This window comes from Podarcis pityusensis (genome assembly GCF_964106645.2).
Source record: "Podarcis pityusensis genome assembly, contig: HAP1_SCAFFOLD_168, whole genome shotgun sequence".
Classification (NCBI taxonomy): Eukaryota; Metazoa; Chordata; class Lepidosauria; order Squamata; family Lacertidae; genus Podarcis; species Podarcis pityusensis.
Window position 1 is genome coordinate 59,015 of NW_028293350.1, and position 20,495 is coordinate 79,509.

The 20,495-nt window shown below is 44.5% G+C and overlaps 1 protein-coding gene across 9 annotated transcripts in view; it reads left to right on the forward strand.

The window, feature by feature from the left end:
- The window catches only part of LOC308469053 (fatty acyl-CoA reductase 1-like), a 75,447-nt gene extending 56,773 nt beyond the window's left edge, over positions 1 to 18,674 (forward strand). For 4 of the 9 annotated variants that reach the window (XM_081024371.1, XM_081024368.1, XM_081024369.1 and 1 more), the window contains exons 9-12: positions 3,393 to 3,564; positions 5,778 to 5,907; positions 9,511 to 9,638; positions 17,004 to 18,674. In XM_081024371.1, coding sequence (XP_080880497.1) covers positions 3,393 to 3,564; positions 5,778 to 5,907; positions 9,511 to 9,638; positions 17,004 to 17,166 — 593 coding nt within the window. In that variant the 3' untranslated portion in view covers positions 17,167 to 18,674. Of the gene's footprint in view, positions 1 to 3,392; positions 3,565 to 5,777; positions 6,000 to 9,510; positions 9,639 to 17,003 lie in introns of all 9 variants that reach the window. The other 5 variants (XR_013981976.1, XR_013981977.1, XM_081024372.1 and 2 more) reach the window with 5 other exon arrangements.
- The last annotated feature ends 1,821 nt before the right edge of the window (positions 18,675 to 20,495 follow it).

Below are 20,495 nucleotides of genomic sequence, written 5' to 3' on the forward strand. Positions count from 1 at the left end.
ATGGCAGAAAGTGAGGAGGAATTAAAGAACCTCTTAATGAGGGTGAAAGAGCAAAATATGGTCTGAAGCTCAACATCAAAAAAACGAAGATTGGTCCCACTGGTCCCATCTGGTCCCACTGGTCCCATCACCTCTTGGCAAATAGAAGGAGAAGAAATTGAGGCAGTGAGAGATTTTACTTTCTTTTTTTCTTTTTTTTAAATGATTTTTATTAAGATTTCAGTAAAAGATTAAACACAAAAACATAGAAAAGAAATACACAAATACACAGTACATAATCCAAAGAAGAATAAAAAACACAGAGAACAAAAAAAACAAAAAAAACAAAAAAAAAACAATTAAAAACAATATCACCTTTTCATTTCCGTTTTTAAATTTACTTATTTTCTGGACCTCCTCATACCTCCCTCTTTTGTATTCCAGTCCAAATTGTTTGTCCAGCAATTTCTTTTCCACTTTTTTAATCCCAATCTTTAATCTTAATATAATATAGCATTAAAATTTTACCTCTTAAATACCAAATTTCCATTTCCTTCAATTTCTTTAATCCTAATCTTTAATCTTAGTCTATCTATAAACTTTGAGTCCTGTACAGCTGGAAACCACTTATTTTTAATCCAACATCACTCTAACATTCTTTAATTTTGCAGTGTTTCTGTAGATAATCTTTGAATTTCTTCCAGTCTTCCTCCACCGACTCTTCTCCCTGGTCACGGATTCTGCCAGTCATTTCCGCCAGTTCCATATAGCCCATCAGTTTCATCTGCCATTCCTCCAGCGTGGGAAGTTCTTGTGTCTTCCAATACTTTGCGATGAGTATTCTTGCTGCTGTTGTTGCATACATAAAGAAAGTTCTATCCTTTTTTATCACCATTTGGCCGACCATGCCCAGGAGAAAGGCCTCTGGTTTCTTAGGGAAGGTATATTTAAATACCTTTTTTAATTCATTATATATCATTTCCCAGAAAGCCTTAATCTTTGGGCATGTCCACCAAAGGTGAAAGAATGTACCTTCAGTTTCTTTACATTTCCAACATTTGCTATCGGGCAAATGATAGATTTTTGCAAGCTTGACCGGGGTTATGTACCACCTGTATATCATTTTCATAATATTCTCTCTTAAGGCATTACATGCCGTAAATTTCATACCAGTGGTCCACAACTGTTCCCAGTCAGCGAACATAATGTTATGTCCGACGTCTTGTGCCCATTTAATCATAGCCGATTTTACCGTTTCATCCTGAGTGTTCCATTTCAGCAGCAAGTTATACATTTGAGAGATTTTACTTTCTTGGGCTCCGTGATCACTGCAGATGGTGACAGCAGTCACGAAATTAAAAGATGCCTGCTTCTTGGGAGAAAAGCAATGACAAACATAGGCAGCATCTTAAAAAGTAGAGACATCACCTTGCCGACAAAGGTCCGTAAAGTTAAAGCTATGGTTTTCCCAGTAGTGATGTATGGACGTGAGAGTTGGACCATAAAGAAGGCTGATTGCCGAAAAATTGATGCTTTTGAATTATGGTGCTGGAGGAGACTCTTGAGAGTCCCATGGACTGCAAGAAGATCAAACCTATCCATTCTTAAGGAAATCAGCCCTGAGTGCTCACTGGAAGGACAGATCCTGAAGCTGAGGCTCCAATACCTTGGCCACCTCATGAGAAGAGAAGACACCCTGGAAAAGACCCTGATGTCGGGAAATATTTAGGGCACAAGGAGAAGGGAACGACAGAGGACGAGATGGTTGGACAGTGTTCTCAAAGCTACCAACATGAGTTTGACCAAACTGCAGGAGGCAGTGGAAGACAGGAGTGCCCAGCGTGCTCTGGTCCATGGAGTCACGAAGAGGTGGACACAACTAAACGACTAAACAACAACATCCATGGCTTAACCCTTTCTCTACGTTGCCTCTCGGTTTTTGTTCTTGTTTGTCAGATCTTATCCTTCCTGAGGTCTGAATTATCTAGTGCTTATGTAATTATGCAGTTCAGCTTCTGTACAAAATGCTTGATTAACCTGGAGGTAGGCTGTATGAATTGTGTATTGATTTGTAATGATTTGTTGGGTCTCTGGACCGTAATAAAGATTGATTGATTGATTGATTGATTGATTGATTGATATTAAGGTCAGCAGGAATTCTGTATGGAGATGAAATGCAGAGTATGCAGTTGAAATGAACACTGTGCATTGAAAAGCAGCAGCAGGGGAACAGAATAGAATCAAGGTCCTTTGGCAAAACAGCTCCGAAGCTATTTCACACAGTGACTTATGTCAGTTGGCATTAGAGTCCATGTGGCTAAAACCATTGAAATGTAAGAATCTAATGTTTTGTGAAGGTCTTAGGGTCCTGAATCCACTGAAGCTATATGCTCTGGGAAAATGTGATGTGGGGATTTTTAAGTGTCCTTAATGTAGTTTATCTCTAAGGGGGATAGTGTAAATCAGCAGTTACAGATACAAGTAGTTCTGTGAGTAGTAGTGCCAGAAAGGGCTCAACAACTCAGCCAAAAGTTAGTCTCCTGGATCGCCAGACAGCCTTTCCTCCTCTAGACAGAATTTCTAATTCCCCTCTATCATTGCTTTCACTGAAAGAGTAAGGAGGGTAGGAATGTCCCTTGGGTCTTATCATCATCTTCCTGTTCAAGGCAGAGTGAAAGGTAAAAGGTAAAGGGACCCTGACAGTTAAGTTCAGTCGCAAACGACTCTGGGGTTGCAGCGCTAACCTCACTTTTACAGGCTGAGGGAGCCGGCATTTGTCTGCTTCCACAGACAGTTTTTCCGGGTCATGTGGTCAGCATGACTAAGCTGTTTACCTTCCCGCTGGAGCGGTACTTATTTATCTACTTGCACTGCATGCTTTCAAACTGCTAGGTTGGCAGGAGCTGGGACCGAACGGTGGGAGCTCACCCCGTCGTGGGGCCTCAAACTGCCAACCTTCTGATTGGCAAGTCCAACAGGCACAGTGGTTTAAACCACAGCGCCACCCGCGTCCCTTGAATGAAAGGTAGAAACACATTATTTCTTGTGGATGTTTTAAGAGGGGAAAAATGCACGCCAGCTGACGTTACGTCGAAATAATCAGAGAGATGGCTCTCTATTTGTAATCCTATTAACTTTCTTAGGTATGTAGACAAAGGATGGAATGAATCCTACTGCAAAAGTTCTCTCACTTTCCCAGATGAGTGCAAAAGTTTGCAGAGTGCAAAAGTTAATTGCAGCCTTTTCTCGTTGCTTTTCTGTAAATTAATTACTAAATTATTTCTGTAAATTTCTAAATTAATTCTGTAAATTACTAAATTAATTCAGGCCTATCTGTATGCTCTTGCAAGTATGACTTCAATTCTCTTTTGATAAAAGCAAAAACAACAACCGTGTCCCCTGTTATTTTACAGGCGATGTTGCCATGGGCATATTGGAGAGGATTCCCCTGGAGAAAGCCTTCAGAATCCCTAATGCTTGCATGACCCAAAGCGACTTTACGTATGAGTATTGGAGAACTGTTAGTCACAAGTTCCCCGCCTTTCTCTATGATTTGTATTTAAGGCTAACTGGAAGGAAGCCAAGGTGAGGGAAAACTGCTAAATGGTTAAACAGGCAGTGACCATTTTAGGTGCATCTAATATGTGTGCAGCCATGACCATGTGCATCGCATCGAACCTGGAAGTGACATGAAAACGTCACAAAAAGGGGCGGGACTGGGCAGGGCTGAATGGGTTGTTTGCAGGGTTTTCTAATGCCATTTCAAATATATGCAATTTCACTTAAATGTGTGGTGCCTTGGAACATAACCCCTGTACGGGCAACAACCAGTTGGTGTTTGACCATGAACACAAGCATTGCAGCAACCCAGAAGTGGCCAGGAAACAAAGTGTGGGGGGGTAACGGGCAGCCCATTCCCCAAACGGCCATTGCCTGTATTGTCAAGCACTGTAGGGAATTTGACTGCTATGTACATGAACGAAAAGAAAAAAGCAACCTTGTTGTCTGTTGTTCTTTCTTTATTGCTGTTAATGAGTTCAGCACTGAAGCAACAGTGGAAACACCCAGAGAGGGCGTGAGTAAGATCTAGACAGCTTGTTCTGGTCATTACATCTACAAGTGTGTGTGTGTGTGTGTGTGTGTGTGTGTGTGTGTGTAAAGAGCAGCAAGGAAAATGTTGCACCAGTTTATAGAGATTTGTCAAGATTATCTTGGAAAACATAACTATTAAAAATAATAGGCAGTTTCTAAATTGAAGAGTGGGTTACAGTTGAAAAATCCTTAAAGTGGATTTTTTAAGCTTGTTCAAATTTTGTGTCTGCACTCAGTGTTACAAGCAGATATGCTGAAGACATTGATTTCAATAGAATTTTAGTAAATGTTGTCTGTAGTCACGAGGACCCAAAGAACTATTTTTATACTCAAAATCTTGGGTTTCCCTGTAGGATTTTTTTCACTCCCTACCTTCTCAAACTGCATTCAGAAGTTCTCTCCACTTAAGAAGAGGGTTGCCATTTTGCATGGAGGCAAAACCAAAGTTCAACGATTTCTTAAGTGCACATAATTAGTTGCACTGCTCTTTGGATCCTGGCCATAGTTCATATTCCAACACAAAAGTTGTGCACACTGATTTAATTTCTATGGGCTTAAAGATCCTCAACTCTGTGTTGAATTGTATCCTACATTTTTAGTATTAAAGGTGAACAAAATTGACACTGCTAGAAACTTTGCTAACAGAAAATGTAAATCAAACCTTTAACAATGCAAAAAATTTTTTTGAAAAAAACACAAACCTGAAAAATAGTTCCATATTAGTTGTCCACCCTCTTGATGGGCAAGAAAACGTTTGTGAAAGTTCAGCCGGATTTCAGATTGCACTCAAATCCCTGGGTAAAGATCAGTTTTTTGTAGCTCTTGCTTATGGTCTTTTCCTGCTGGCTCATGTTCTCTTTGGCTGCTGCATCTTCCAACCTTTCTGTCTCTTCTCCCTCTTCTTTGACCTGTTCATTTCCCAGGCCCAACCCCTTTGTGTTTTCTTTTCCCATTCCTCTGTAACATTGGAGCAGCTCAGCCAATCACTGGCAGTGATAGCCACCTCAAAAATCTCTAGCTGCATTACAATTGTTGTCATGTTCGCCTCTTTGTGACCCCATGGACCAGAGCACACCAGGCACTCCTGTCTTTCACTGCCTCCCACAGTTTGGTCAAACTCATGTTGGTAGCTTTGAGAACACTTGTCCAACCATCTCTTCCTCTGTCGTCCCCTTCTCCTTCAGGGTCTTTTCCAGGGTGTCTTCTCTTCTCATGAGGTGGCCAAAGTATTGGAGCCTCAGCTTCAGGATTTGTCCTTCCAATGAGCACTCATGGATAGGTTATCTTCTTGCAGTCCATGGGACTCTCAAGAGTCTCCTCCAGCACCATAATTCAAAAGCATCAATTCTTCGGCGATCAGCCTTCTTTAAGGTCCAGCTCTCACTGTCATACATCACTACACATACCATAACTGCTGCCAGAGGAAAACTGAAGGCAAGTTAAGAATGGAAGGCCTGCCAGTCTGATAGCTGGTTTCTTCAAAGAATATTTAAGAGGCTGCAGAATGCGTGAATAAACTCATTCCCTGTGCTTCTGATAATCATTTTCAACATTTATTTCAAGTGCAAGCTTTGATCTGGAGCAGGCTTTGATCTGGAGTAGCCGATCTCTTCAGAGGGCTTTACATTCTTGTATGGCTATGTGGATTGTGAACCAACTGTGGTAATCCCATCCATTTTGGATGGGATCTCTGTTCTGTCTTTCAGAATGATGAAGATGTACAACCGCCTCCACGAGTACATGATGCTCTTTGATTTCTTTTCCAGCCGTTCCTGGGAATGGAAATCAGACAATATGAACATGTTACTGAACCAACTTAGTCCAAAAGATAAGAAAGTAAGCATTGTTCTAATCCAAAATATCTTTACAGATTCCCATCAAGGTAACAATTGTTTCCTGTGGCCTAAAAGAAAAACTTCAAATTTCTAGTAAGTATGCCCCCAAATTCCACTACAACCAAAATCTTGGTTGGTTTCAGGATGGGTTGGATTGATTTTCAAAACAATGATTTGACCATTTTTTATTGAATCCATCATTGGTACAGAAATAACAGGTGACGCCTAGGATAGTTTATGAACAACATGCTTGCCTTTCTGGCTATGCTTGGAGGTTGTGGGGATACATGGTTCATGCAGTCTAGATTTTGGGGTGAACCAGAACCAACTTGGATCTGAGCAATACAATCTGGACTTGAAATAAGAAATTTAAACTTGATACTGCTGGTATCAAGTGTCACACAAGTGTCACACACATTTTCCTGTGAGTAAGCACTATTGAGCACAGTGCATGCATAGGATTGTGCTGTTAATCTGCCACTTGCCTAGGCCATGGTTGGGGAAGAAAAATCATGTGTCCATGTGATATGTATGTATGTCCAGCTCACAAAATCGGGGGATAACCATATGTTGTGTAGATGAGTTGTCTTCATTTTTGCAGCAGTCACGTTTATTGCCACCTATGCCAGTGATGGCGAACCTTTTAGAGACTGAGTACCCAAACTGCAACCCAAAGCCCACTTTGGCACAAAGTGCCAACATGGCAATTTCACCTGTATATCTCATTTTTTCTGTGGGTTTCATTTTTCTTCTTAATGACTTCTGTAATAAATAATCCTTCATGAAAGTTATTGCATTACCTTCTTCATTAAATTATCTTTCCATTGATATATAATTTTATGGTATAACTCAGTGCTTTTTTTCTCCATTCAGTTCCTTTCTCTCTTAAGCCACCCCCTTCTATTTATTTATTTATTCATTTATTGAATTTGCATACCGCCCTTCATGTGCAGGTCTCAGGGCAGTTCAAACATAAAAATACAAGACAAAAAACACAAAATACATAATGAAAACAAGAATAAACCAATAACCCTCCTCCCTTCCAATACTTATTCCATATGTAAACATCTACATTCACAAGATAAAAGGATCACCCTTCTGCCTGCCAACAATTAAGCACCTGTTCGTTGCAAAATGCAACCTGCACAAGTGTGTTTACATGCACCCCTATCAGTCCCACGGGAAGTCCGCTGGCTGAAGTCCTGTTGATCCACCCCTCAGATATTCTTTATAATGGGAAACAACCCTCCAGAGAGGACACCCATCCCTCACACCGCAGTGTTGCCCACCATGTTGCTCTTAATTCCCTTGCCTACACCTCGCCCCCTTTGAGTCCCTGCCCGGCCTCCCTCTTCCTTATTCTGCACACCCTTACTTGGGAGTAAACCCCGCCAACCTCAGCAACGCTTCCTTCCTGAGAAAGCCCCCACGCGCAAATTCCCACACCAGATTTATCGTAGGTGTTTTGTCACTTTTCCAGTTTCTTGCAATCAAGATCCTGGCTGCCACTGTCGTATACATGAAATTTATCTAATTTCTTTTTTAATTTCTGATGTCATTATACCTAGAAGGTTTCAGGTTTTTTCTTAAATGAGAACTTAAATAACTTTTTTAATTCATTGTAGATATTATTCCAAAATTCCTTAATGGCTGTGCATTCCCACCACATGTGTATATATTACCCTATACCATCTTTACACCTCCAACAAGTTGGTGGTCTATTTTTATACATCTTTGTGAGTTTTGCTGGAGTGTGGTGCCATCTGTATTGCATTTTCATAATATTTTCTCTAAGGTTATAAAGGTAAAGGTATCCCTGACCGTTAGGTCCAGTCACAGACGACTCTGGGCTTGCGCACTCATCTTGCTCTATAGGCTGAGGGAGCCAGCGTTTGTCCGAGACAGTTTTTCCAGGTCATGATGAACCAGAGCAGCACACGGAAACGTGGTTTACCTTCCCGCCAGAGCAGTACCTACTTATCTACTTGCACGTCAACGTGCTTTTGAACTGCTAGGTTGGCAGGAGCTGGGACCGAACAACAGGAGCTGGGACCGAACAACAGGAGCTCACCCGTCACGGGGATTCGAACCAGCGACCTTCCCATTGGCAAGTCCAAGTGTTATAACTCTAAGGTTATAACACGCCATAAATTTAATATCCCCCCTCCACAGTTTCTCCCATTGATCCATATAGATGTTATATCCTAGCTCTTGCGCCCATTTCACCATTGACACTTTCACCAGTTCCTCTTTCACCTCCCATTCTAAGAGGAGGTTATAAATTCTTGAAATGTATTTTCTTTTAAATTGGATTAATTCTTTTTCAAATCTAGATGTTTCCTTTGCAAGACCTTCCTTTTTATCTAAACTCAATCTTTTGTTTATCTGAAAATATTGTAGCCAGTCGACAGAAGGTGTCTTCTGATTTCTTCAAATTATTTTAATTTGATGTTATCATTAATTTCTTTTATTTACATTAACTATTAACTGTGTATGTGGCCCAGTCTCCTTGCATATTTTTCTTTTTAATAGCCAGGGCTTCTGTCGGTGAGGTCCATAGGGGAATCTTTGGTTCTAATATTCCTTTATATTTTATCCAGATCTTGTATAATGATTTGTTTATAATATGATTTAAAAATCCCTCACCTTTTCATAAATTAGATACGCATGCCAACCATATCGATTGTCAAAACCCCCTAGGTCTAGCACATCTGTATCTCTTAAAGTGATCCAATCTTTTATCCATACCAGTCCGGCAGCAGCATGATAGAGTTCTAGCTCTGGTAGGGCAAAGCCCCCCCCCCTCCCTTTGATGCTTAATTCTTGGTTTTCTTCCATTCCATATAAATCTCCAGCTTTTAAAGCATTTCATTCCTCCCAATATTGGAATGGTTTGGAACAGCAAAATCATTTTTGGTAAAATGTTCATTTTTACTGAAATCCTGCCCCAAAGGGAGAGGTGTAATTTGTTCCAAATTTCCATTATTATTATTTTTAATCTCATGCCAAGTTTTTATATAGTTATCCTGGTACAAATTGATGCATTTTATCGATATCCAAATTCCCAAATATTTTACTTTATTTTTAATCTCTAAAGCTGTAATTTTTTGTAAGTCCTTTATCTCCTCAGATCTCATATTTTTAACTAATAAGTTAGTTTTTTTAAAGTTTCTGCCAATCTTCCGAATTTGTTAATTTTTTCTCTACTTTGTTGAGGGTTTTCAGTTGTTACTATGAAATCATCTGCAAATGCTCTGATTTTGTGGGGAAAAACATGCAAATTCCCATACCAGATTTCTTGGATTATTATTTTTTATTATTATTATTTTTGCACTAAAGTCACCTCCCTTTGTCAGGGGAGGTCACCGCTTTGACAGCGGCGCATGGTGGGGCGACTGCGCACGTGCCCACAGAGAGGGCTCTGAGTGCCATCTCTGGCACACGTGCCACAGGTTCACCACCACTGCCCTGTGCCATGCCAGCCTCGCTTACTTGCAGGAACCTATAAAAGCTCAGGCCTTTTTTAACCCCTTATCTGATTGCACCACTTGCTCAAGCCAAGCAAATAACGTGACATTTGTTGTTTTTTCCCCCCTAATTCCAGTTGTTCTTATTTGATGTCCGCCAGTTGAATTGGTCAGCATACATAGAATATTTCTGTCTAGGAGCTAAGATGCATGTGCTGAATGAAGATTTGGCTGGCATTCCTGCAGCAAAGGAGCATTTACGAAAGTAAGGCATTCATGTATACTTTTAGTATACAGAACAGGACATTTTACTCACAGAGTAAAATTCCATTTGAAATAGCTAGAAGTATTTGAGATATTGCAAATGGTTCTTTGCTAAAAGTTTTTTTTGTTTGTTTTTTGAACTTGTGGATCCCCCCCAAAAAACACAATTAAATCAAATTAAGTTGAAGAAAAATACAGTCTGAAATTTTGATGCCAACAATGTTTCGTTTCTGGGAGCAACCTGAAAAATGTAGCTGATCTACTTGCTGCACTATTTGCCACTCTCTCTCTCTTTCTCTCTTTCTCTCTCATCAAGTCTATGACTACTTATTTTGCAAAACGTAAATGTTAAGTCGTGGGTTGACATAGCAGCCGGCACAGCGATTTCTTCAAGTAGCTCTTTATTATGGTAAGCTGGAATAGAACTGACTGCGAACAGCTCAGCCAGCCTGTATTTATAGGCAGCCGGCTGTCAACATTGTAACCACAACAGCCCAGAGTTCCCGCCTAAAATAACAGACGCGGACCTGAGTGAAAACTATCTACAGACCTGAGTGAAAACTATATACAGTATCCCCCTGTTGGCCCAGGGTGAAACTACACTACATAACACCCCTCCCCACCGAGATAAGGCGTTAGTTACAATCGTAATGGTTTCCTTATATACAGCACTACGCGTAATGGTTCAATTAAGCACAAAAGCATATCGGTTACATTTCCCATACTTAGACCAACAGTGATACCTGTCCAACAACATAGTCCTTTAAATAAGTTGGGCGCTTGGAAACTCTGCCAGACCGCCGGGGACTGGTAGGCAAGTCCGGAGGGCCACACAGTTCTCGCTGAGGCTGTGGTGCGACCCTAGGTGGCGTTGGAACCAACTCCCCTGGATCCGCTGCTGTGGGTGGAGCCTCCGCAAGTGGCGTGGTCTGAGTCTGTTCTGAAACGGCTTGGTTCGGCTCCACGCTGGCAGCTTGCGAGGGAGGTGTAGGTGGGGCCTCGCCATCTGTACGTGTCTCTTCTGGAGCCGCAAGCGCAGTTGGGGGCACCTCGGTAGTGTCCAATTCCCCAACCCTGCGCCTAAGCTGGTCTATGTGCCGTCGCCACAAGCGTCCGTCTTCGAGTGCCACCTGGTACGAGCGAGGTCCAGTGACTCCCACTACTGTGGCTGGCACCCAAGGGATGTCCCCCACATAGTTCCGGGCAAAGACCTGGTTTCCTGGGACAAATGACCGTGGTGCGTTGGCACAGCCTGGGGGTTCAGCCACGGCAAAGTCTGGGTGTAGCCGGTCGAGCGGTGACCTGAGGCGGCGGCCCATAAGCAGTTCAGCAGGACTCCTCCCTGTGGCCGCATGAGGGGTGATGTGTTGCACGAACAAGTATTCGGCGACCCGCTCATGCCAGTCTCCCCGGTCCAGGCGCGCCAGTGCCTCTTTTGTCGAGCGCACCATTCTTTCCGCTTGCCCGTTGCTGGATGGATGAAAGGGTGCTGTTAGGGCATGGCGGATGCCCAGTCCCAAAAGATACCGCTCAAACGTGCCTGACGTGAACTGCGGTCCGTTGTCAGAGACAAGGACATCAGGACACCCATGCGTTGCAAACAGGCCTCGCAGCACCCGGATGACAGCTTCGGTAGTGGTGGAGGGCATCAGGGCGACCTCCAGCCATTTGGAATAGGCGTCCACCACTACCATAAAGGTCCGGCCGTGAAAGGGGCCAGCCAGATCAATGTGCACCCTCGACCAGGGTGTCTTTGGCGTCTCCCAGGTGTGTTCCTTAGCTGCCGGTGGTGCAGGCCTCGACTCCTGGCACGCTTGACAGGCGGACACCCAGGCAGTGATGGCATCGTCCATATTAGGCCACCAGACGTAACACCGAGCCAACGCCTTCATTTTGACAATTCCCGGGTGGCCAACGTGCAGAGCCTCCAGGACGCGCTGACGGAGTCCCTGGGGAATCACGACGCGGTCTCCCCACAGCAGGCAGCCGCGATGAGCTGAGAGTTCATGTTGTCTGGTTGCGAAGGGCTGGAACTCCGATGCAAAAGGCCCTTGTGGCCACCCCCTCCACACCCAGTTGAGCACCCGGCTGATGGTGCGATCCTGGGCAGATGCGGAGGCCACAGTGGCAGCCGATACAGGCGCTGCCGGAAGATCCTCAATCAGAAGGAGCGATGAAGCTGGAGCCGGGTCTTCCACAAATGCTGGAAGAGGGCAACGGCTGAGGGCGTCGGCATGGCCCATCGATTTCCCCGGGCGATGGATGAGCCGGTAGTGGTAGGCAGCCAGGAAAACAGTCCATCGCAGCATGCGTGGTGAGAGGACCGGTGGAGTTGGACGATCACCGGCGAGGAGGCCCAGGAGTGGCTTGTGGTCAGTGATGAGGTCAAAAGTCCTGCCATAGAGGTATTCATGGAACCTCTTCACTCCAGCCACAAGTGCCAATGCCTCCTTGTCGAGCTGGCTGTAATTCCGTTCCGTCGGAGATAGTGTCCTGGAAAAGTAGGCGAGCGGTGCTTCTCTTCCATCTGGAAAACGGTGACTAAGGACAGCACCGATGCCAAAAGGTGAGGCGTCGCAGGCAAGGACCAGCGGCCTGGATTCACTGTACTGTACCAGCACACTGTCTGAAGAAAGGAGAGCCTTGACCGCGTTGAAGGCCGCCGTCTCCCGATGACCCCAGGCCCAAGGCGTCTTAGTGCTAAGGAGTCGGTGAAGAGGCTCAGCCACTGTGGCTTTGTGGGGCAGGAACATGTTATAAAAGTTCAGCAGCCCCAGGAATGCCTGCAACTCCGTTTTGTTCTTTGGGGTGGGGGCCTGCTGGATAGCGCGGATCTTGGATGTGGTTGGATGAAGACCGGAGGCATCGATAAGATAGCCCAGGAACTCTACCTGTGGAACGGCGATCTGGCACTTGTCCCTCTTTACCTTGAGCCCGGCCTCCTGGAACCTGGTCAGCACGGCACGGAGGCGCTCGAACAGCTGCTGGTGTGAGTCTGCAGACACCAAGACGTCATCAAAATATGGTACCACGCCCGGAAGCCCTTGCAGGAGACGCTCCATAAGGCTTTGGAAGATGCCAGGAGCCACACTCACCCCGAACTGCAACCGGCGGCAACGGAAAGCCCCCCGGTGGGTGACGATCGTCTGGGCTTCAGCAGTGGCATCATCGACTGGCAGTTGTTGATAGGCTTGGGCAAGGTCCAGCTTAGCGAAGACCTTACCCTCACCCAGGGAATGCAGCAGGTGTTGGACAACAGGAACCGGGTAAGCGTGCTGCTGAAGTGCCTTGTTGATCGTGCACTTGTAGTCAGCGCAGATTCTCACCGACCCATCTGGCTTGACAGGCGTGACGATGGGGGTTTCCCACTTTGCGTGGTCAACCGGCTCCAAAACTCCTTGGGCGATCAGTTTGTCCAGTTGTTCGTCCACCTTAGCCTTGAGAGCAAAGGGAACCCGGCGTGGCTTTAGCTTGATGGGGGCGACTTGTGGATCAAGGCTAAAGGAGATGGGCGTACCTGTATATTGGCCCAAGGTGCCGTCAAAAACCTCGGCAAAGTCTTTGACCAGACCCTCAGTCTCTGCGTTAGAGATGCAGTTGATGCCGGTGACTTCCAGGCCGAGGGCATCAAACCAGTCTAGCCCTAGGAGGCTTGGCCGCTGACCTTCGACCACCACCAACCGGAGCAGGCCCGAAAAATCCTTGAAGGCGATCCGGAACCGGCCAACGCCTACCACGGGAATGTCGTTTCCCTGGTAGTCTCTCAGGTGTACGCGGTGAGAGTCGAGTTGCCTTTTGGACACTCTGGGTACCAGTCTTTTGATGGTGCTCCATGACACGATGGACAGGGCAGACCCGGTGTCGATCTCCATGTCACATGGAGCTCCTTCAATGAGCACCGTGACGTTCAGCTTGCGTCGCGTAGGCGAGTCGGTTTGGCCAATCGTGGTTCCAGACGGGCAGCGGCAGTTGGTGAGAGCGAAACAACTTTCCTTGGCAGACTGGAGTGAAGACTTGGACTTGCGAGTCGATGAAGGGGGGGTGTCAGACGGAGCCGATCGGCAGACCTTAGCGATGTGGCCCCTTCTGGAACACTTCCTACAGATGGCGTCTCTGAATCGACACTTGGCACGGGAATGGTTGCCTCCGCAGCCAGCACATTCCGGTTGGCCCTTGGACTTCTGTTGGAACTTCCTGCACTCCCGCTTTGTCTGGTGCACGTCATCGTCTTCACTGGAGGATGCCTCCTCACTGCTGGCCTCTTCATGATGCACCGGAACTGGCTCCCTAGCAAGACGCGGGCTGCTGGACTTGCGGATCTCCTGGGCGGAGCGTTCAGCAGCTTCTGAGGCCACAGCCTCCTCAATGGCTTTCTGTAGCGTGAGGTCTGGCTTGGCTAGGAGGCGCCGTTGCAGATGGATGTCCCGGACCCCGCAGACGATTCGATCCATCAGGGCATCGTCTAAGTCTCGGAACTCACAGTGCATTGCAGCCTGTCGCAGGGCGGTGGTGTAGTTGTTGATTGACTCCCCCTCTGCCTGGTTCCGGTGGTAGAACGCATGGCGGGCAGCAATCTTGGACGGCTTTGGTGCGTAGTGGTTGCGGAGCTTCTCTTGGATCGTCTCCCATGGTGTTGCCTGGACTGCTTCAGGTGCAACCAACGCTCGGGCTGTCTCAAACACCTCAGGCCCACAGAGGCTGAGGAATAGGCCCCGCTTCCGCTCCTGTGATACTTCGGTCAGCTCGTTGGCTTGGAGGTAGCAGTCGAACCGAGCGAGGTAGGAGTCCCATGATTCAGAGGCTGGCGCAAACGGCGGTAGAGGCACAAGTGAAGCCATGATTCCGATGCCGGCGTGAAGGGCGATGGATGGAACACAGTGCTCTAGCCAGAACAGTCAGCTCTGAATTGGTTCTGCCCAGTGATTTCGCTCAGTGATTTCGCTCAGTGATTCAGCTCAGTGATTCAGCTCAGTTCAGAGGCTGGCCGCATCTGGCTGTGCTCTGATGTCCATCCATCCCATCCTCGTCGCCAGTGTTAAGTCGTGGGTTGACATAGCAGCCGGCACAGCGATTTCTTCAAGTAGCTCTTTATTATGGTAAGCTGGAATAGAACTGACTGCGAACAGCTCAGCCGGCCTGTATTTATAGGCAGCCGGCTGTCAACATTGTAACCACAACAGCCCAGAGTTCCCGCCTAAAATAACAGACGCGGACCTGAGTGAAAACTATCTACAGACCTGAGTGAAAACTATATACAGTATCCCCCTGTTGGCCCAGGGTGAAACTACACTACATAACACTAAACATAACCCATAATGCATGCAAGAAGTTATGTTTATGTTATCCAGTTGGAGGCATCTTGGTTATTGACAGCTCATTTCACTTTTATAAAATAAATTAAGAGTGGTGTTTTTTTATGTATACTATAAACAAGTTTTGCAGCCTTAATCTTTTATTCCATCTTATTGCAAAGCTTCTGTTTTGCTTCTTATTGCTTCTGTTTTTTGTTCCCTAAATCTAATTTAGTGAGTCAATTAGGCCATTGCAGCAAATTCTCAAAGTCTCTCCATTGGAAATTTCATAGATGGGGCACTAATCAGCTTCCACATCTTTGCAAAGAGTATTCTGGCTGCAGCCAGCATACAAGATGCCATCTCTTTATGTACTGATTTCACCAACTATTCCACATAAATTAGTAGAGAAAACACTGGGTGGAGGGGGATTTCATACCCTCAGATCATTTTAATGTGACATTTTATTTCTGCCAGTATTGAATTGTCTTATCACAGTTCTACCACATGTGAAATGGCTCCCTGTGTACTTTTAGACATTTGCAATATGTGGTTGGGGGTTGTTTTATTCATTTTTTTTGTATCTGGAATGATATACACCTACTCGCAATTTTAAAGCAATTTCTCCTTATTCCCATATGTAAGGGAAATCTGTGAGCATTTTTCCAGATATTTTCCTAGATATTCAACAATACCTTTCCCCCAATATTTTCAGCCAATTTTTACTTTCACTTCCTCTGGTTTTGTATCATATTTGTTAAGTAGCTACCAATGTGTGTTTCTTCCTCAGTTATTTCTCTTATATGTAAGTGTCAGGGCTGCCTCAAGTCTCAGCTCACAAAAGACCAACGCCTTTCTTTTCTTATATACAAAAGTGTTTATTGCAGTTCATTGTTTGCTTCACATCCGAGGCGCGCAGCCCTACGTCTGTTAGGCTTAGACCGCTGAAGTCCCTTCTGAATCCGTCCCTCCCCTGCACCAGTTTAAGAGGCTTGCGCTGCTCCACCTCTTTCTCTCTTTCCTTTTCCGCAGGGTCTTTCTGCCCGCTGGGGTTTCGCCCCTCCTGGATTCCTCCGACGCGGAATCAGACTGCTCTTGCCCCCTCCTGCGGGCTTTGGGACCTGGCCCCTCCTCCGGGCTCCCTGTACTTCCGCGCGCCTCTACATTTGAACTTGGCGCGCGCGCCCATCCCCTAACTTTCCTTTTGACAGCTACGCTACTCCCTTCACTACTCCCCTCCCCTTCCGGGAGGGTGGCTTGCTCCGACCTCCCTCCTTTCTCTACTGCCGGAGCCGCCTCCCCTGATACACTGGAACCTCCACCCCCTTCGCTGCACTCTGGCGGGGAGGCAGGTCCTGACGCCCAGCTGCCACTTTGGGATCCCCCGCTGGCCCCCTGCTCCTGACACGTCCCCCCTGGGGCTCCCCTGGCCTTGACCACCGGCGCCCCCTTCTGGGAATCCTCTGATTCGCTGGAAAGACTCATGGAATCTCTTGAGTCATTGTCATCCTCTTCCTCGCTGTCCTGGGATTCATCCCCATCGCTCTCCATCTCCTGCCTACCCTGTGCCTCTGTCCCTGAACCCCTGACAGTAAGGTATTTTTCAACACAAGATTGAACTTGAGAGAACTTAAACCAAAGAGAATTTTTTCCTTGCAACTCAGCCTGGACTGCTGTGATCATAGTGCCCTGAAGAACTTCTTTTGAAAAGGCTGCTCCCTTCTCCCAAACATGGTATCATTTGAAACCTGTGATAGTTTAGTATTTGCTAAAAAAATTCACTCTCTTTTACTTCCCTGGTTTATTTGTTGCATATAATTTATAGGATTTGTTTGAAGTTTTATCTAAGATTTCCTTTCTCATAGGGGAGCAATATTCTTTGCGTTGCTAGGCTAATAATTTACCAACCTGTTACCCCATTTGAAAGTATTCTGTTTGCTTGCTTTGGTTGTTGGTGTAGTTAATTTTTTATATCTATGTGCATCCATACAGTCTAATTGTTGTTCTTTCCTAAAAGATTTTTAATATTCTTTTTCTTTTTTGTAAAAGCTTTGTTTCTCTGTTCTTTCTGCCAGGCTAAGAAACATTCAATATGTCATCAACACCACCCTGATTGTGTTCATCTGGCGCGTATTTATTGCAAGGTCGCAAATGGCACAAAACATGTGGTACTTTGTGGTACAGCTCTGCTACAAGTTCCTTAGCTACTTTAGAGTTTCCAGCACCCTCAGGCATTGAACATACCTGTCTGGTTATTGACTACCAGCTCTTGGAAGGACCTCCAGTCAACAATTGTGTGCGTGTTTGAGCTTCAAAGCAGCAGAGTATCTCTCAGCTGCTGTGTCATTCAACATATTTCATTAAATACTCATAGCTTATTTTTTTCCTAATAAACCACCATCTTATGTCTCTAGGTCTACCAGGCTACATATCAAAGCCATAACTAAATATTTGGACACAGGTCATTTTAGAGCACTTACCCCTGCTGAAGGGATGTAGATTACCAAAGCTGCCCTATTTCACCTCGGATACAAAACACTATTTAATAACCCTCAGTCTCATCTCTTCCTATGCCCCAAATGAAATGTGAAAATATCTGATAAAACAAGAAATAGCTGACTAAGTGGAGGTATATTTTTCAAAACCCTTCATTAGATTAATTGAGAGCAATTGGGGTTTAAATGTTTTGCTTTTGCATGGGGCTGCCTCACTTCAAAGATAAACAAGAGAAAATAAAATCAGCATGAGAGTGGTGGAAGGTTTCAGATTTTTCTCTCTTCTCATGGCACACAGATTTCAGTACACTTTTTAAAATGCATGTCTTTCCCACAGACTTAACTGGTTTTATACATTTCTTCTTTTCCACGGGGAACACTGCAAATTGTATTAAGATGAAAAACTATGGGCCCCTAAACCACAAAATGCCCAACATACTACAATTTCAATGATATTTTTTTTCATTTTTATGCCGTGAAATGATGCATGTCTAAAAAGTATGTCATTTTTCTTTTTTTCTTTTTTCTTTTGCAGAAGCCACCATAGTTAAGCTGATATATTTGATATTTCAGATATATTTGAAGCATAAATCATCTCCAATTCATCACAAAGTTCAAGGGCCTTCCCTGTCCTGACGATCATTTATATGGACAGTAACAATTTGCAAACATTCCTTTTGGGTTCAGATATTGCTTTTTCCAGAATAATAATAATAAATAAATAAATAAATAAATAAATAAATAAATAAATAATTTTATTTATATCCCGCCCTCCCCAGCCGAAGCTGAACTCAACTATGCTGATAAAATGAGATTATTTCCCCTATTTGCAGAGCTATGGCAATTTAGACAGCTGTGTGGAATGCAATTGCACAAATGTCAAAAGCTGTTGTGGATGCAACTCTTCACTCTTCCTTTTACAATATGTTGCAACCCTTACATTGGCATTCATATTGCATTAGAGTTGACTAGCCTTTTGCTCAGTCTGAAGAAGCCCATTGTCAAGCCCAGGTCAGATATTGTGAAAGCCTCTGCATTAATGGCCTGGTAACAAGTGTATAATGATTAACGCCAAAATTAGAAATCCAAAATTAGAAATCCAAAGAGGAAAAGCTGGGAATGAAAAGGGCTAATTGAAAATTACAGTAGCACATTATGTTGTCGTCTTCAGTGGCATTCTCCCCTGCCCCCAATAGATTGGTTTTTGAGATTATATGTTTTAAGTGATGTGCTGTAACAGTAGAATGGATATTATTATTATTATTATTATTATTATTATTAGTGCTCCCGAAGACGATGCTGAAACGTATCTGGCTCTTGCAAGGTTCATTTACAGAACCTTTTAAAAGTTTCTAATTCCAGCCATGCTGCCTTCTCTTTTCTGTTGCTGCTAAACCTAAACATTACATTAAAACACGTGGAGGCAGCTACTGAAAATAGCAAAATTAATTTCCCTGAGATTTATGGCAACTTAGGTCCTTAGATCTGAGCTTTTTGAACTGTGTGTTGCGACGTTAGCGTGTTGGCTGCAGTGTGCACCCCTGGACCTTCTCCCAGGACCAGGGGTGAGCTTAGGCTCGGGTTTGCTGGTAAAATGGAACTACTGTGCTGTGAAATGATGCAATGTCTAAAAAGTGTGTCACCAACATGAAAAGTTTGGAAAGTTCTGCCTTAGATTGTGGCTTTTTGCATTTCCTTGTTTCACAGTAGCCGTCACAAGTGGTTGGTGGTGAAAACACATAGCATAATTATCATGACACATAGGAGATGCTATTCTCTCTTTTTGCAGGAGGCAGAGAGGGAATATATTGGTGGTGGCAGCAACCCTGTATATTCTAGTCCATAAAGCTGACTTGTACACTAGGAAATTCCTAGTCTCCATTTTTGATCTTGTCCTTAAGATTGTGAATGACATTACCAGGCAAGAGCAAAGGAAATGGGTGCAAGAAACTAGTTCATTTCCAACTTTCTGAGTGTGTTTCAAATATGATTTTCTAATGTGTGTTTCCTAAAGAAGGAAGAAGATTACTGTTCTGATTAAAAATCTTTTCCAGCTTGCCTCCAATGACTTATTCAGCAATTGTAAGAAAGCAACTCATTTAAGACTAATAGCCAGAGAACCTCCTCTCTGTTTTGTTAATATTTAAAAAAGACAGGTTTGAAGCTGGGGCGGAGGAAGAGTCCAAAGGCAAAGATCAGACTACTGCTGCCCTAGCCCATGTTAGGGAGAACAGTGATTATTTTAAGACTCAGATAGCTAAGCTAAGTGGCCTGGAATGGGCTTTTCCCATTGTCATCACATTCAGCATAGCAAAGTAGGATGCTTTTTCTCATGACCCAAAGCTAAACAAAAAGAAATGACTGCAAGGTAATATTCACATCTAATGCAGTTTCTGCTTATGACACAGAAAATATAGTCTTAAGGGGAATTCTAGTAATATTGCTTTGCAATTTTTTTAGCAGTTTTATGTGCCTGGATTCTACAGCAACTGACAAGAGTTACCACATAGAACTCAGAATACCATCCTGCTTGTATGTGTTTTGCTTGCATGAGTGTGTTTGATGAATTGTCAAGACTGAGCCCTTAGGTCTTTCTTGTCAGGGGTTTCAGGCCAGCTCTTTTTGGTATTGGGTACAGTCTGATCAGTTGCTGGGAATACGTAGCAAACCTGCCTCTCTTTGCATCTGGAATCTCAGCTAGATTTCTCTGTGTGTTTCTCTGGCTCTTTGCCCCTCTCGATACCTGAGGTCATATCTCATGTCTGGGCAGTCCAGGATGTGATGCCTGGCAGTTACAGGATAGGAATTTGAACCTGTAAGGGGGGACAGGGGGAAGAAAGGAAAATAACTGACCTCCCCACTCCCCACTCACTTATTTAACAAAACATTTCTGAGGCTGAAGGAGCAAATGGTCAGATAAAATACCTAGAAAGCTGGAATAGACCTCACTGTGTCCTAGAACCCCCAATCTTGGCTTGGTTGTCCAGGGCTGCCAGACGTATGGGTCCTTTTCCTGGAGACAGTCTGGCCTACAGCTCTGGGGCTAAGTCCCATTAGTGGTCATTAACAAAA